The sequence below is a fragment of the Chelonoidis abingdonii genome, chromosome 23 (assembly GCF_003597395.2).
Source record: "Chelonoidis abingdonii isolate Lonesome George chromosome 23, CheloAbing_2.0, whole genome shotgun sequence".
In the NCBI taxonomy this organism is placed as follows: Eukaryota; Metazoa; Chordata; order Testudines; family Testudinidae; genus Chelonoidis; species Chelonoidis abingdonii.
Genome location: NC_133791.1, coordinates 10,816,358 through 10,831,173, shown reverse-complemented (window position 1 = coordinate 10,831,173; position 14,816 = coordinate 10,816,358). Strand labels below are relative to the sequence as shown.

At 37.5% G+C, this 14,816-nt stretch overlaps 1 protein-coding gene across 1 annotated transcript in view; it reads left to right on the top strand.

Moving 5' to 3' along the window:
• Positions 1 to 14,816, top strand: part of LOC116821970 (calsyntenin-1-like) — a 128,272-nt gene that overhangs the window by 76,091 nt on the left and 37,365 nt on the right. Inside the window, 1 exon segment of the mRNA XM_075060399.1 lies at positions 8,454 to 8,576. Coding sequence (XP_074916500.1) covers positions 8,454 to 8,576 — 123 coding nt within the window.

The window sequence follows — 14,816 nt, the reverse complement described above, 5'->3', positions numbered from 1 at the left end:
GGTTGACTTTTCTGTTTCCTCAGTTCTATGATCCTAGTATATTTACTACATGAAAAGAAATTGTTTGAATGTAAAGATGATGCAGTTAATTTTCCTGGGAATATGAAAGTAGTAGAAGGCTTTAAAATTACAGCTCTCTCTGATTGTTTAACACTGTATCACAGCAAGCAAAACAAAAGTGTTTTGATCCAAGAGGAAGGCAGTGGGCTAACATTGGGTGATATAATCAACAAAACTTGAATCTCTTGACCTTCAGGGCAAGAATAGTCTATTTATTTATTCAAACCATTGAGGAGAGTAGTGACATTTTCAGAGGAATTCATTTACACTGACATTGGTCACCATTCTCTTGTAATGTGCTTATACTTCATGATGGATATCTTTTTAAACTAAATAAAGATCTTAAGGAAATAATTTGTCTGAATAGTTTGTCATTGTATTAGACACCTAATTGACTGAGCTTGTGAAGCTCAGTGATATTTAAATTATGCAATAATAGTATGTACTTTAAATAATAGTTCACTGATTTATTTCTCAAAGGAGTTGTTTTGACTTCAGTCTTCCTAACCTAGCTGTGAAGAATATTCCAGATGATGTGCTCTTGTTCAACAGCCGCACCTCAAGTATGTCACTAAATGTTATTACACAAATTATTTGGAGGGCATAAATGTTTTTCTTCACACCTCCTAGTCCTAGCTAGGTAGACTACGTAAAGCTACAGTATCCCAGCTGCCATGTCACGTTTATAGAGACAAGATGCCCAAGGTGGGCGAGGTAATATCTTGTATTGGACCAACTGGTGTTAGTGAGAGAGAGAAGCTTTTGAGTTTATGCAGAGCTCTTCTTTAGGTCTGGGAAACATACTCAGAGTGCCACTATTAAATACAAGGTGGATCAAATTATTTAGCATAAATAGCTAACAAACATTTCAAGGAACTATTCCCTTATGCTAAGCAATCTATTTTGCCTTCTATTAGACTGTGGTACCCTGAGTACGTTTCTCACTTACAGAAGAGCTTCTTGTAAGCTCAAAAGCTTGTTTCTCTCACCAGGAGAAGTTAGTCCAATAAAAGATATTACCTAACCCCCTTGTCTCTCTGATAGTCTGGGACTGACATGGCATACATCACATTTATGACAGGTTCGTTATCACCTCTTAATGAAACAGTGCCTGCTATATTAGGTTAATTTGCCCCACAACATGTTAGAAAAGACTTTCAATAGGAAAGAACAGGGCATCCACAATGACAAAGTAACATGTACAGACCCAATTGAACATGCATGAGCAGTTCTAAAAAAAGTCATTAGGATTAAGCTTTTTTTAAAGGGGTGTGTGCTAAATGCATTGCTGATGTAAGTATAGCTCACTCAACACATTTACACCTCTGGATGCCAGGACTTAATTTGGTACTCTTTTCTTAACCTTAACTACTATTAAAAAGTCAGGAAATCCTCAGTTGGGGTTCCCAAATCAATCTTAACACTCCCCCCCCCCCTTGCACATATATATTAGTTTTTTGTTTTGTTTTTTTATCCTTTGGTGCTTCTGTAAGAAATAGCAGATATTTCTGCCGATTGCTTGATCTGACAGGTCACACTCTTTATTATAAGCTGTTGCTATTAGAGAAGCAAAATGCCTAGAGGACCACACTTTCTCAAATTATCCTGCAGGACTATCTGTAGCCATATGAATTGACATTAGCAGAAACTTGGGTGTTCCATTTTTCATTGCATGAGAAACTGGGCATACTAGTCTACAGAGAGGGCATGTCTACAATACAGATGGTACAGTGGCACAGCTATGGCCGTGCAGTTGTTCCACTGTAACACTGTAGTGTAGATGTGTCTTACAATGACAGCGTTTTTCCATTGATGTAATTAATCGACCTCTGAGAAGGAGTAGCTAATTTGACAGAAGAGCTATTCCATCAACCTACCTCTGTCTTCACGGGGGCTTGGCTAACCTAACCACTGCACTTGGTGTGAAATTTAAGTGTAGATTAGGCCTCAGTGAATTTTTTAAAACCTGTGTTCACCAAAGCAGATAGCATATCAGGCATTGATTTTTTTCCCCACTCTCCCCCCCATTGCTTAGTAGCTATTGCCATTAGACCGGTTAAGAATTTGACAGGTGCTTGGACTGACCTTACAAAACAGAGCATGCTGCTGGCTGATGTGTGATTGTTAAGGCTCTAACCTGACGTTTGAAATTTCCTTTTATGTTATCAACATCAGGACAAAGGAGGATGTTTAGCTACTGCTTTCTTAATTTTGTTGGTGGGAGTTTTATATTTTTTTTTTTTTAAATTCCATCTTAATAGGTAAACATGAGTGCTATTTTAAAGCAGTGTCAATAAAAATCAGTATTTTTATTTTAAAAAAATTGGATTTTTTTGATTTTTGTTTACACTTTTTCTTTTTAAAAATAAGCATATTAAGATTCCTTTTAGTAGTAAATCAACATGTTTTAATGGTTATATCAACCAATGAGAATGCACCTTTCTTTAGAAAATAACTGAAGCACAAATGGAAAATCTGGTTAAATAATTTTAAATCAAGGCTTTCCACTTGGTGATTTAAATCAATGCACCCTATTTTAACAATCACCAGCAGAGTTAAAGTAAAATTCAGTCTGCAGTCATTCGTGTGTCTGGAAGATTCTCTTATTCAACTGGATTAAATGTGAGCTAGGTTATAATGTTGTCACATATTCATCATGGGATTTACAGCAGATTCCATCTGGGGCTGATGAAGTTAGAATGAATATTGTATTTCAGAGAAACCAATGTAACTTATCCTGTTTATGTGACAGGAGATCAACAGCAGCTCCTGCATGTTGTGAATGTCAGAGCTAAAGTGGGCTGCTTCTGTTTTATTTTGAACTGAATATTTCAAGTGGCCTTTGGGAAAAGTTTAACCTTTGTTTTGGACAGGCTTTTGGAATCTTCTAGTTTTCTGACAAATTAAAGGAAAATCAGACTGACAAAACCATTGTTTGATATCTAACAAACTGTCATTGGACACTAGTAGTGTTCAGAGCGTGTAATGCTATATAAACCAATTGTAATTTGTCAAAGTTGAAAAAGGTAACTACTTAAGCATTATATAAATACTTGATGTATGATGAAACCTATTTAGTAATGTATTGCACATAGGCAATGTCCAGTACTTAGAAAATGCTGGCTTAAAGTTTTTTGGCAGTGCTAGAAGGGTCTGACTAACACACCTTTAGTTGTTAGAACTTCATATAAAAAAATATGTGGGAAAGGGTGCCATTATGAGACCATTCAGTAAATTACTAATTTCAATTGTGGGTTCTGACTAAAAGTCAGTGTCAGGATATGGCCTAAACTTGGTACAGAGACAGAGTTATCTGCAGAAAGGAGTTGAGTGCTATCACCAAATCAAACAATTTTTTAAGAGAAGCATGTACTTTTGGGTTGGGGAGAGGTAGCTTTTACTATTTGGTTCAGCCTCTACTGTATCTGAATTCTGGAATCCTGCAACTTCAAAGCATAGGTGAAAATTTGTGTCTCTTTTGTATTCTCACCTTGCCTAAAGTGTGAGATTCAGACTTGGGAACTGAACCTGGATCCCTTGTATGACAGTCAGCCAAGATCACAATTGCAGCTAGTGTTTCTGCCAAGTAAGGATGCCTTAACATTTCAACTGAACATTTGTCAGAACTACTATTTTCTTTTCTAATATAAGGCAAACTAGTTTGTTTGTTCTTCAGAATAAATACCAGTGGCTGTGCTAATAAAAAAAAACTTATTATAGCTAGGATTTACAGTTATTAAAATAGAAATAAGTGAGCTTAAACATCTGGCTCAGGATATCCATTAGTCACATAATTGTTTGACTAATGTATTGAAAGTCAGGCTTGCTCTACGGTCTGTTCTACACTTGAAAGTTTTGCTGGCACAGGTATGTCAGTTGAGTGTGATTATTTTGTTTTCTTCCTCCCACCCATGATGTAGCTGGGCTGGCAAAATAGGTTGATAAAGGCAAAATGAACAATGTGAAATTGCAGTTGTGTAAAAATTAGTGGACCACAAGTGTATATTTTACCATGGATGTCTGATAAATCATCTATCCTTGACATTCAACAAGAACATAATTCCGCTCATTTTAAATCTACAGGGGTACAGTTCAGCTTTTTGTAAGCACTGAAATTAGTATGGTTAGTGTGTATTGTTTTGTTATTTGTAGCAAAAGGAAATGTAACGAGTTGACCTTCAGTTGCACAAACTTGTCTGAAGCTTCAGGACAGCTGCAACAACTGGTCAGTTTTCCACATAAGACGAAGTATGTTCAATTCTTCTTCGAGTGCTTGTTCACATCAATTCCAATCAGGTGTGTGTGCACTGCATCTGTGGTTGTCGGAAAGTTTTTGCTTAGCATCTCCTGTCGGGTTGGCTGTGGAGCCCCCTGGAGTGGCACTTGATATATGACCCTGCTGACCTGACCCCCTTCCTTCTTACCATCCATAATGGTTGTTGGAACAGTGCTCACTTGCTCAGCAAGTGCTCCTTTAGCATTCTTTTATTAGTCATTACTGTTTCTATTTAGTGTTGTAGTTTAATTTAGTGTAGATAGTAGGTTGGGAGTGCAGTCTCTCCCCAATTCCTAACCCACATCGGGCTCCGGGGTATGCTGCGAGCCCAAAGCTTTAAGCCTTGCAGAGCTAGTAGTAAACCTGTGCCCCTCAATTCCACTGATTGCTGGGGGTGTGGAGAGCAAATACTTTGTCACTTCCAAGGGCTGTGATATTTATTCTCACACCCGCAGCCATGCTCTCTGGTCGTGTTGGCAGTTAGCACAGGAGAGTGCCAGGGACAGCAAGGACGAGCTCCCAGATCTAAGGAGGCAAAAAGGATGGACCTATTCAGTAGAAAGGTCTATGTCACTGGGGGGCCTCCAGCTGAGGATAGCTAACTAGCAAGCTATCCTCAGTAGGTATAACTTCAATTCATGGTCCTCCATGTTGAAGTTCAAAGAGCTGATCCCTGCAGACTCTATGGCTGAATTATCTGAATTATCATAGAGGAAGGGAAGGGAGTAGCACGGATCTCTCTGCAGGTGACCCTAGACTCAGCGGATTCAACTGCCTGTACCTCTCCTCAGGCATAGCCATGAGGAGAACATAATGGCTTCAAGAATCTGGACTACCCCCGGAAGTGGACCAAATCCTGCAGGACCTTCACTTTGAAGGTGGGGGGCTGTTTTTGGAGCAGACAGAGTCCAAGCTGTACAGCTTGAAAGACTCCAGGGCAACCATGAAGTCACTGGAAATGCATACACCGGCAACCCAATGCAAGCACTTTAAGCCCCAACTTCAACAACAACGCTCGTGTCCTCCTTGGCCAAGTAAGGATTTTTATAGATGAAGAGGCAAGAACTGCAGGTGGAAACCTTCCAACCCCCTTCGGGGCAAGGTCATGGCCAGTCTAAGCCTTCATCAGACTCTAAATAGGCCTTTTGAAGATGTGCCCGAGACAGTGCACCCGAGGATGGCTATCCACCACACCACCAGATCCTTACCCATGTTTTCTGAATTGTCTATCCAATTTCTACCATGTGAAGAACCCAGCAGTCCGATGTTATTTGGGACCAAGCATGGTAGAAATGGGATATTCTCTCCAATTCTGCTCCTCTCCTCCCTCCCAGCCCCCTTCCTCGTCCTTCCTCAGGGACACCTCTCATAAGCAATTCCTTTTCCAGGAGGTGCAATCGCTCCTTGCCATAGGGGCAGTGGATGAGGTTCCTCAGGAGCTATTGGGCAACGGTTTGTACTCCCATTATTTCCTAATCCCCAAGGCAAAGGGTGTGAGGGGGAGTGTCTCAGACTCATTTTTAGACCTGTGAGGACTCAGCCAGTTCATGGTGAAGTTCAAGTTCCTTATGGTCTCCCTGAGTGCTATTATCCCTTCCCTGGACCCGGGAGACGGGTATGCCGCACTGGACATGAAAGCAAGTGTTTGGATTAAATCAATTACATGTTGAATGCCCCTCATGCTTGCGGCGTTGTGCATTCATCATACAATCTCTTGATTACTGAATTCTTGTGTTTAAGTATTTAGACTTAACCATAGTTTGGGGTATAAATACACTGCATAAATGGGCTAAGAATCAGTTTTCATACTGTCTTAAATTGAGAGAATTTTGTCTTAATCATTAGGAAACTGTCAGAACTGGGATAGAATTCTGGCTAGTTGTGTAATGTACACTGACTCCAGTTTGCAGGGTCTAGCATTGTGAATGTTGAGATACTATGTAGGCAAAAGAGACCTGAAGGATAAAAATCTAAATATTTATCAGGTGTGAGGATTTATAGCTAAGATTCCCTGTTAAGTTTTAACAGGAGTTCTAAAGTCTGAACAAAAATGCCTTCCCCCTTCTCAATCAGGCTTTATTTCATTGGTGTATGATGTAAGTTTTCCAGGCCTCCATAAGGTCCTCCAAGAAAAGCATTGCGGACAAGACCCTGGAATGTGTACTGTATAAATACGAAGAACCAAGTCCCTGCCTCTTTATTTTTGAACAAGCTGTGAGAAACATCTTAGGCCTTCTTGAAACATGGAAAAAGCAAAAAAGGCACAAATCCATTTTCTTTCTGTGCAGGTTACTTTTATCTGCATTGATATGGTTACGTGTTTTAAACATGCATAAAAGAAAAGGAGTTGGTAGTACTGTTGGTGTGGACCTTGCATGTTTGAGCATTTGTTTCAGCAACACAGTCCTACTTGGGGATGGAATTAAAATTCTTTAACTAAATGTATATCACTTGTTTCTGCATTATTTGTGCATATGTATGAGTGAAGTTGAAACTCCTTTACTTTCTTTCCAAGTTGTGTAATAGATTGTTAAGAAGTTCATTAAAATAAAAAGGATGGAACTCTATTTTTATCTAAGAATGACTTGTTTGGCTAGGAATGACTTTAAAGAGGAAGAAAGCTACCCTACATGTCTGCTGCTCTTTGAACTTAATTCTGGTAGATCAGAAACCACTATTATGGGTTACTACTGTGAATGGTTTCAGAATTATGCAACACTAGAGGAACTTTTTTCATAATTTAGTTTGTTCATATGCAGGTATACAGAATATATAGGACACAACTATTTTCTGAGTATCTTCAACGAGTTAAGCCTAAACTTGAGTTCTGTTAAAGAAAAAGGCAGCATTTTTAGAACAGATACTTTAAATCACTAATTGCCTATCATATGATGACAAATACAGCTAGACCCACTTTCTCACATTGTTTTGGGAAAAATCTTTTACTAATGGGTGCATTATTTGTAGGTAGTAAGTTGTAATTGTTTCAGTTCATGAAATCTGTCTTGGTGTATATGCTTAAATCAGACATGGGGATTACTCATAAAGTGCAGAGTTGAATGGTTCTGCCTTGCTTTTGAGCAGGGGAGGAGAGACCTATTGGTGATTGTACATATTAGGACCTTAATGGACCACTAAAACAAACTGCTACGTGTCAGCTTTGAAAAGTAATATATTTCTTTAGAGTATCTGTTTATGTAATTGTTTGACTCTAGTACTTACCAGTTTCCAGAAGCATTGACATACTTAGATGTACATTTGCAGTGAGACTGTTGCTCTTGAAGTTTATATGCAAGAACCTGCAGTTTCTTACAGCTGTGGTCTTGGTAGATTTTTTTGTCTCCTTGAACCATTAATAATAAAAAGGTGCTGTAAATACAAAAGTTAAGCATGTAATTGGATTGGTTAAGCTGAGCATTAAGTGGAGCAGTAGGAAGAGCAGTGAGGCTGTGTGGAAAATAAGCAGTCCTCTCATTTTATTTCTTAAACCTGCTTTTAAATTAACTTCTCTTAGCTTTAAATAAAATACTACTTGTAATTTTTCTGTAACTTTCATAAAAAGAGAATTTAGTACACACACAATGTGCAAGATTGACAGGATTGTAGATAGAAGTAAAAAAACCAAAACCAAAACAGATGTTGCATTGGCAACAGTAGTCTCCACGGAGTGGCCTTGAAAAACTGTCTTGAAAAAATTTGAGCCCTGGCACAGGCAATCAATATTCTTTGTTCTGATGATTGGTTAATAATGAAAAAATGAATTTCATTCCCTGTCTATAGCAGCTCTCTTCATGAGTGACTAAACAGAACTTTTTCAAAGCTGCTATAGAGAGAAATTGGTGAGCTGTTTGTACCAGGAAAGGTTCTTGCATATATATATATCAGTATACAAAAAGGAAGTATTTGCAGATAAGGTATAGACAGAACTGTTTTTTAAGAACACCTTAGGAAAATGGAGGCATAAATGCATGCAAAACATTAAGAAATGAGATTTCTTTGTTCTAGTAATTTGCTGATTCAAAATCTGAAAATTCAAAGTGGGAAAACATTTTCAGTATTTTAATAACTTTTTTATTAAATTAACTTTGTTTCTGTAATCTTTTATTGTTCTTTATAGTTAACAAGCACAAGCCATGGATTGAAACGACATATCATGGCATAGTTACAGAAAATGACAACACAGTACTTCTGGATCCCCCCTTGATAGCCCTGGATAAAGATGCACCTCTGCGGTTTGCAGGTACAGAATCTATCTTTGTCTTTCCGTTGATGTAAGTTCTTGTTTGTTGGAGATACTGTGTTACTCAGCATTTTTTTTTTCTCTAATGAACTGCAGCTTAAGAATGCTTCCTAAGGTTTTCCATAGCAAATGTTGGTTCATGCTACTGGGTTTGTGTTTAAAAGATTCAGCTCTTCTAAACAAGAGGTTGTTGTATCTTGCAGACTAGAAGTTTTGTACCTACACATTTCTCTTCACTTGTACAATCTGTCTGGATGTTCCTTGTGTAGACTCTAACAGTCTTTTAATACTTGTGCTCCAGATAAGTTTTTTGCACTATTCAACACAGAAAATGTTCTGCAAAAGTCAGTTTTCTTATTCTGAAAGGACCCACCATTTATCTTCATAGTCTTCTTGGCTTTTGCTGGTTCTCCATTGTAGACTGAGTTTGGTGAGGATATGATTAATTGCTACCAAGATTAATGTTGTGTTCCTTTTGCGCCATCTTTGGATTGAGGTTTTCTGCAGAAATCCAAACTGACTAGGGTCAGTTTATTCAGTAATCATGGATGATCTTGAAAATGGACATTCTTTTCTACCTCTATAGCCACTAAGTCTAGTAGTTAGTGCTATCCATGTGTTTCCTCTGTGTTTAGCAGATGATAAGATATCTATCTGTTCTTTCTATAGTAAAGTTAGTATTATGGAATGTCTTAAGCATCTTTTTTTTTTTTTATCCCAGTAATATAGCTTGTTAGCTGAGGATCCTTTTAGCTTGAAGTATAATGTTAGAAATCTGATTGCCGAGCTAAGTAGCCTGGGAAGAATTCCCCATTCTTCTTGGTAGGGAAACTGACTGTTCCTCTTAAGCCCTCTCAAGTGACCAACGAAAACACTGCATGGCCCTGTATGCAGAATGCCTTAGTTTCTATATTGAAAGTGTGTGACTGCGTCATGTAAATAAGCATTTTGAAGATTGTTTGGCCTGTTCTTCCCATAGGGCAGAAAATATGCTCAGAAAATTGAGTTTTGCATCTTGCATACTGTTCTATTTATAAATCCATGGTACGCCCACATCTTGAATACTGCGTGCAGATCTGGTTGCCCCATCTCAAAAAAGGTATCTTGGAATTGGAAAAGGTACAGAAAAGGGCGACAGAAATTATTAGGGGTATGCAACAGCTTCCATACAAGGAGACATTAATAAGACTTGGACTTTTCAGCTTGGAAAAGAGACAAATGGGCATGGGGGGAATATGGTAGAGGTCTATAAAATCCTAACTGGTGTGGAGAAAGTAAATAAGTGGTGTTAACTTCTTCTCATAACACAAGAACCAGGACTCATTCAATGAAATTAATAGGCACCCTTTTTAAAACAAACAAAAGGAAGTATTTGTTTGCGTACACACAGTCATTCTGTGGAACTCTCTGCCAGAGAATGTTGTGAGGACCAAGACTATAACATCCAGTTCTTTTTTGAACCCTAAGTTCATAGAGGATAGATCCATCAGTGGTTATTAGCCAGGATGGGCAGGGATGCAAAACTATGCTTTGAAGTGTCCATAGCCTCTGTTTGCGAGAAGTGGGAATGGGCTACAGGGGATGAATCCCTTGGTTGCGTGGCCTGTTCTGTTCCCTCTGAAGCACGTGGCATTGGCCACTCTCAGAAGACAGAATACTGGGCTAGATGGACCTTTGGTCTGACCCAGTATGGCCGTTCTTATAGTGCTTGCTTCTGGTAGCTAATCAAAAATGTACATCGTGTCACTTTTTTATATCCCTTATAAATCTCATCAAGTTACTATGGCATTGTGGTAGTACTTAAAGGCCTCAATAGAGATGAAGACTCATTCCAGTAGATGCCATACAGATACATAGAGTGACAGTCCCAGCACCAAAGAACTTGTAATATAAATAGACAAGAAAAATAAAGAGAGATATTATTATATTCGTTTTACAGATAGGGAACTCTGAAGCACAGAGTAAGTGATTTGTCCTAGGTTGCGCAAGACATCTAGGAATTGGATCCAGATCTCCTGGTCCACAAGCAGGTGCCTCAACAGCAAGACTATCCTCTTGCTACTGCGCTTCAAATGAACACTAAAGAAAGCAGTCTCTAAGCTATTGGATAAAACGTTAGTTGTTTGAAGATAGGCTGTGCTTTACTTTTCACATGGGAATAATGGCTTTCAGTTTTAGCAACAATTTCTTTCTAAAGACTGTTTAAAGATACAGTAGCCAACAATGGGATATAAATATCCCACAAAGAGTCTCTTTGCTTGGGCAAGATATAAGAAGATTTGTGTTTGAAGGACATTTAGCATTTTCAGGTCTCAGCCCGAATGAGATGTTTGTCTTCAGAAACTTTCTTGTATAAGTAAAATCTTAAAGAATCTAGAGTTCCTGTAAAATAATTGGAACTAGAAGCAATTCAACATTCTAGGCCTTATTGAGTTTAGGAATTTATTTTCTATTTGCAGCCTGGCAGTAAAGACTGGAAATGATATGAAAACGAACTTACTAAATCAGCAGCCAGCTGAAATATTGAGTATTCTAATTGTGTCAAGTGTTATGAATGTACTGGTCACAACTCCTTAGCTAAAGCTGCACTTAAAGCAGGGATTTAACCTCTTTATGTATGAATAATAAAGCATATTCTGCCAAATATACAGCGCTTACTCTTTAAGTACAGAACTAATTTTACAAGAATTTACAAGGCAATCCACAAATTTATTTGAGCTGACATTAATTTAAAACTGGGTCCTTTGACATAGGGTGCTAAGCTTCTTGGTCTCTTTTCCTTGTCATGAATCATCTTAACAAGATGATATTTTCCAACTTTCTGTATAGCTAAAAGTAACTGAAATCTTACATATAGGCCATAATTTGAAGAAGTAGGCTGTAGCTGAGTTATAAATGACTATATCTAATTGTAGCTATGTAAACTACAGAGCGGGTCAGGTCAACAGCTCAGGTAATTCTTAAGAGGAGCCATAGTCACCCATCTTATGCAGCTAATTTACATGAAATAATTACATTGGTTGTAATAAATCCATGATAGGAAGACTAGATAAGTAGGGGGAAAATGTCTTTTAAAAATCTGTTTAATCTGGGACCATAAAAACTTAACATTATTATGATTTTAAAAACTTATCACATGACTTTACAGGAAAGAATTAAAGTTCTTAAGTGTCTTAATGTCTTTGTATTTCTTAGGTATAACCCGAAATCTGAATTTCGTGAGTTTTGGAATGATTGGTTTAGAGAAAACTGCTGCATCGTGTAGTGGTTCACACTTAAGTTAATGATATTTACACTTAATCTTTAAAACTAAACTAAAATGTAGCTATCTTGGAGTTGGGAGACTGTTCTAATTTACCAGACCCTCCAACAGCTAATTTAGAAAGATACTCATCTGTAGCAAGAACAGACCTAATACAGTTTTAACCATCTAATTATTGATCTCCTCACTTGAGTGCACCTGTCCTTTCTACTACAAGGGAAAAGAAAACCATGCATTGAGAGGATGACTCTCAGTAGGAGTATGTAGAGCAGTTACCAGCTTGCTTCCTCCCCAGTGATGCTTAACCAGGGGTATTCTTAGAATTCCATGTTGTTGTACAGATATGCACCCAGACTATTAAACAAAAAAAAAAATCTAATAATGATATAGGAAGACAGATCTTCAGTCCTATTGATTAGGAAAAGAGGATAGGACTTCTTTCTTATTGTTCAGAAATATTTTAAATGCTTGCCTTAATAGTAAATTGACACTGTTCAGTAGTTTGTGAAAGCAACAGTTTAGCTGTTCTGTATCTGCTGGGCCGTAAATGTCCTGGTACATTTAAGGTATAATTAAGCTTTAAGAAAGCACTTGCAGGATATGTTCAAATAGCATTTCAGATTTGTAAAGGGGAGGTTCAAGATTAGAGCATCATGTTACTTTACCAAAAAAACTCTTGTGTAGTAGTAGTGGTAAAAATATGTATGTAAACCTGCTTTATCTTAAAAAGAGCTTGTGACAATTGTAAGCTGACTTAATTGTAAGTTTTAAATAAATGTTAATACTGTGACTTCCAAGAAAACTAAAATTAGCAAAGGGCAACGGTCTCAAATTGGCTAAGATCCTAGACTTTATATGACGTACATAAACAAAATATAGAGGGGTTTCCTTTATGTATTCAGAGATGGTAGACTTGTATTTAAATTCATGATGAGAAATCTATTATGAGAATTTAGAAAAGTATTTATCTAGCATTAAATAGGACAATACTCCAATTTCATTTTGAGGAGTGAAGATGTGGGTGTGGTGCTGAGTCAGCATAATGACTTGTTCTAGATAATATTTGGTGGTGACTTACGCATATCTTAGAAAATAGAATAGTATTGTCATTGTCCAGCATCATTTATGTGGGTGTTTAAGTGAGAAGCACTATTAGAACAGTGACAAAATGTTATCACAGCAAAACAGAGCTTCAGATTAATTGTCTTATTCTGCTTTTAAGTGGTAAAGACTTAAATTGGTTAGAAATGCAAAATTTGTGTCGCCTAAAAGAGTTGTTGTTTTAATAAACTGCCCTCGCTCAGAGAAATTAAACCACTTGTTGAACTCTAATTTGGTTTTCAAATATTGAAACTGAGCTATTTTAACCACTCTGATCATCCTCCATGTTATCCATCCAAACCCGTCAATATGCTTTATAATGCATGGAATTGTGGGACAAGGAACGGCAGTATTTTGATTCATTAATATTGCTTTGCTCACTTGAATTGCACTATGGATGGTTCCCAACATTATGGCTTAACTATGATTACACATTCAAAGAAGCTCAGGTGTCTGAAGCTAAATGTGATTATCCAGATATTTGCTTCCAAGTTAATTTGAATGATTGGACATCTGGAATATAGCATATTTAAATAAAAGTAAGGATCTGAATGTGGTCCTTCCAAATTGCCTTGTCTTGCTTTCTGACTTCAAAGTAGCCCCTGTGCAATCAATCTTGCTGATACACAATAGGATATCATGGGAATGCCTGGGAGGATGACTGACAAAGTTCTGCAGTGAACCCTGTGTGAAAGCACTTCTACACTACAAATCCAGCTGTTGGGAAAATATGGTCAAATATGACTTTTTCCTGAAGGCTATAGACAATTACATTTTGCAATATAAATGAGATCAAACGATGTGTTTTAAAAATCATGCTAATGCCTTAAATTCGTAGCATACAAGCAAATTCTATCTACACTTCCATAAGGAACTATGCTTTTATGGTGTTTTGTGGCACTGGGTCCCTCAAAACTATTGAATTTCCAGTGTTGGACTTTAAATGGGTTTAAAGTAGCACTTTGAGATGATCCACTTGTGGAATTAAGATTCTTCATCATGATTATAATAGAGTTTTAAAAAGGTACTGTAGTTAACCACTCTTAAACAATGTTATTTAGCTTTCCCCATATTAATAAATATAAAGAGAGTTCAGAAATATTTTTGTGGGTGCTAGGAATCTTTGTGTTTGGAGAGTACATGTGCATGCAACTCTGGAAAAATGCTCTTGTAGCATCTCTGTTCATTCTCTTAAAAAACAAAAAACTCTTCTGTTAGCCCCTTCCTGGAGATGCGTGTAACTCACATTTTCCAGTGGGTGGCTGCTGTTGGTTTTTCTCCACACTGAACTGCCAGCTCTTGTTTGTTTAGGGCAGGGAACTGTGCTGACGTCCTGTCTACAGCCTGCTAATGTGTAATGCAGCTGTCAGCTGGATAGTGGCTCTAAATAAAGGGTAGGTAGGGAAGATGAATGGCACAGTTTGTGTAAAGGGTGAGCTTCCAAATGACTTTCACACTTCAAAGTCGTAGTAACAGAATGATAGATGTCTGGAATTTGTTAAACTTATCATATTTACCCTCTTTGGAAGACATTTTTTTCTCTCTTTGGAAGGGAGCTGGAATGAGATGCTGACTCCAGTGTGTTAAGAAGAATTTAGACATCAAACTCTTTATGCCCTCTAGTTCTAATATTTTAAAAACTAATTTTCAGTAAAGTATTTTACATCAAAGTGCAGCATAATACCATGAGAGCCTAAAAAAAGTTACTCATCAGAGCATGCTGCAACAAAACGGTAAAAGGTTCTATGGTAAAGAATGTCCTTAAGGAGACTGGATTATTTTATGTTTTCAGGCTACAGTAAAGTGGATAAATAATCTTGTTTATATTGAACTATATCTAAGTTTTGCTTAGATACAGAGTTGAAATGATAAACTAA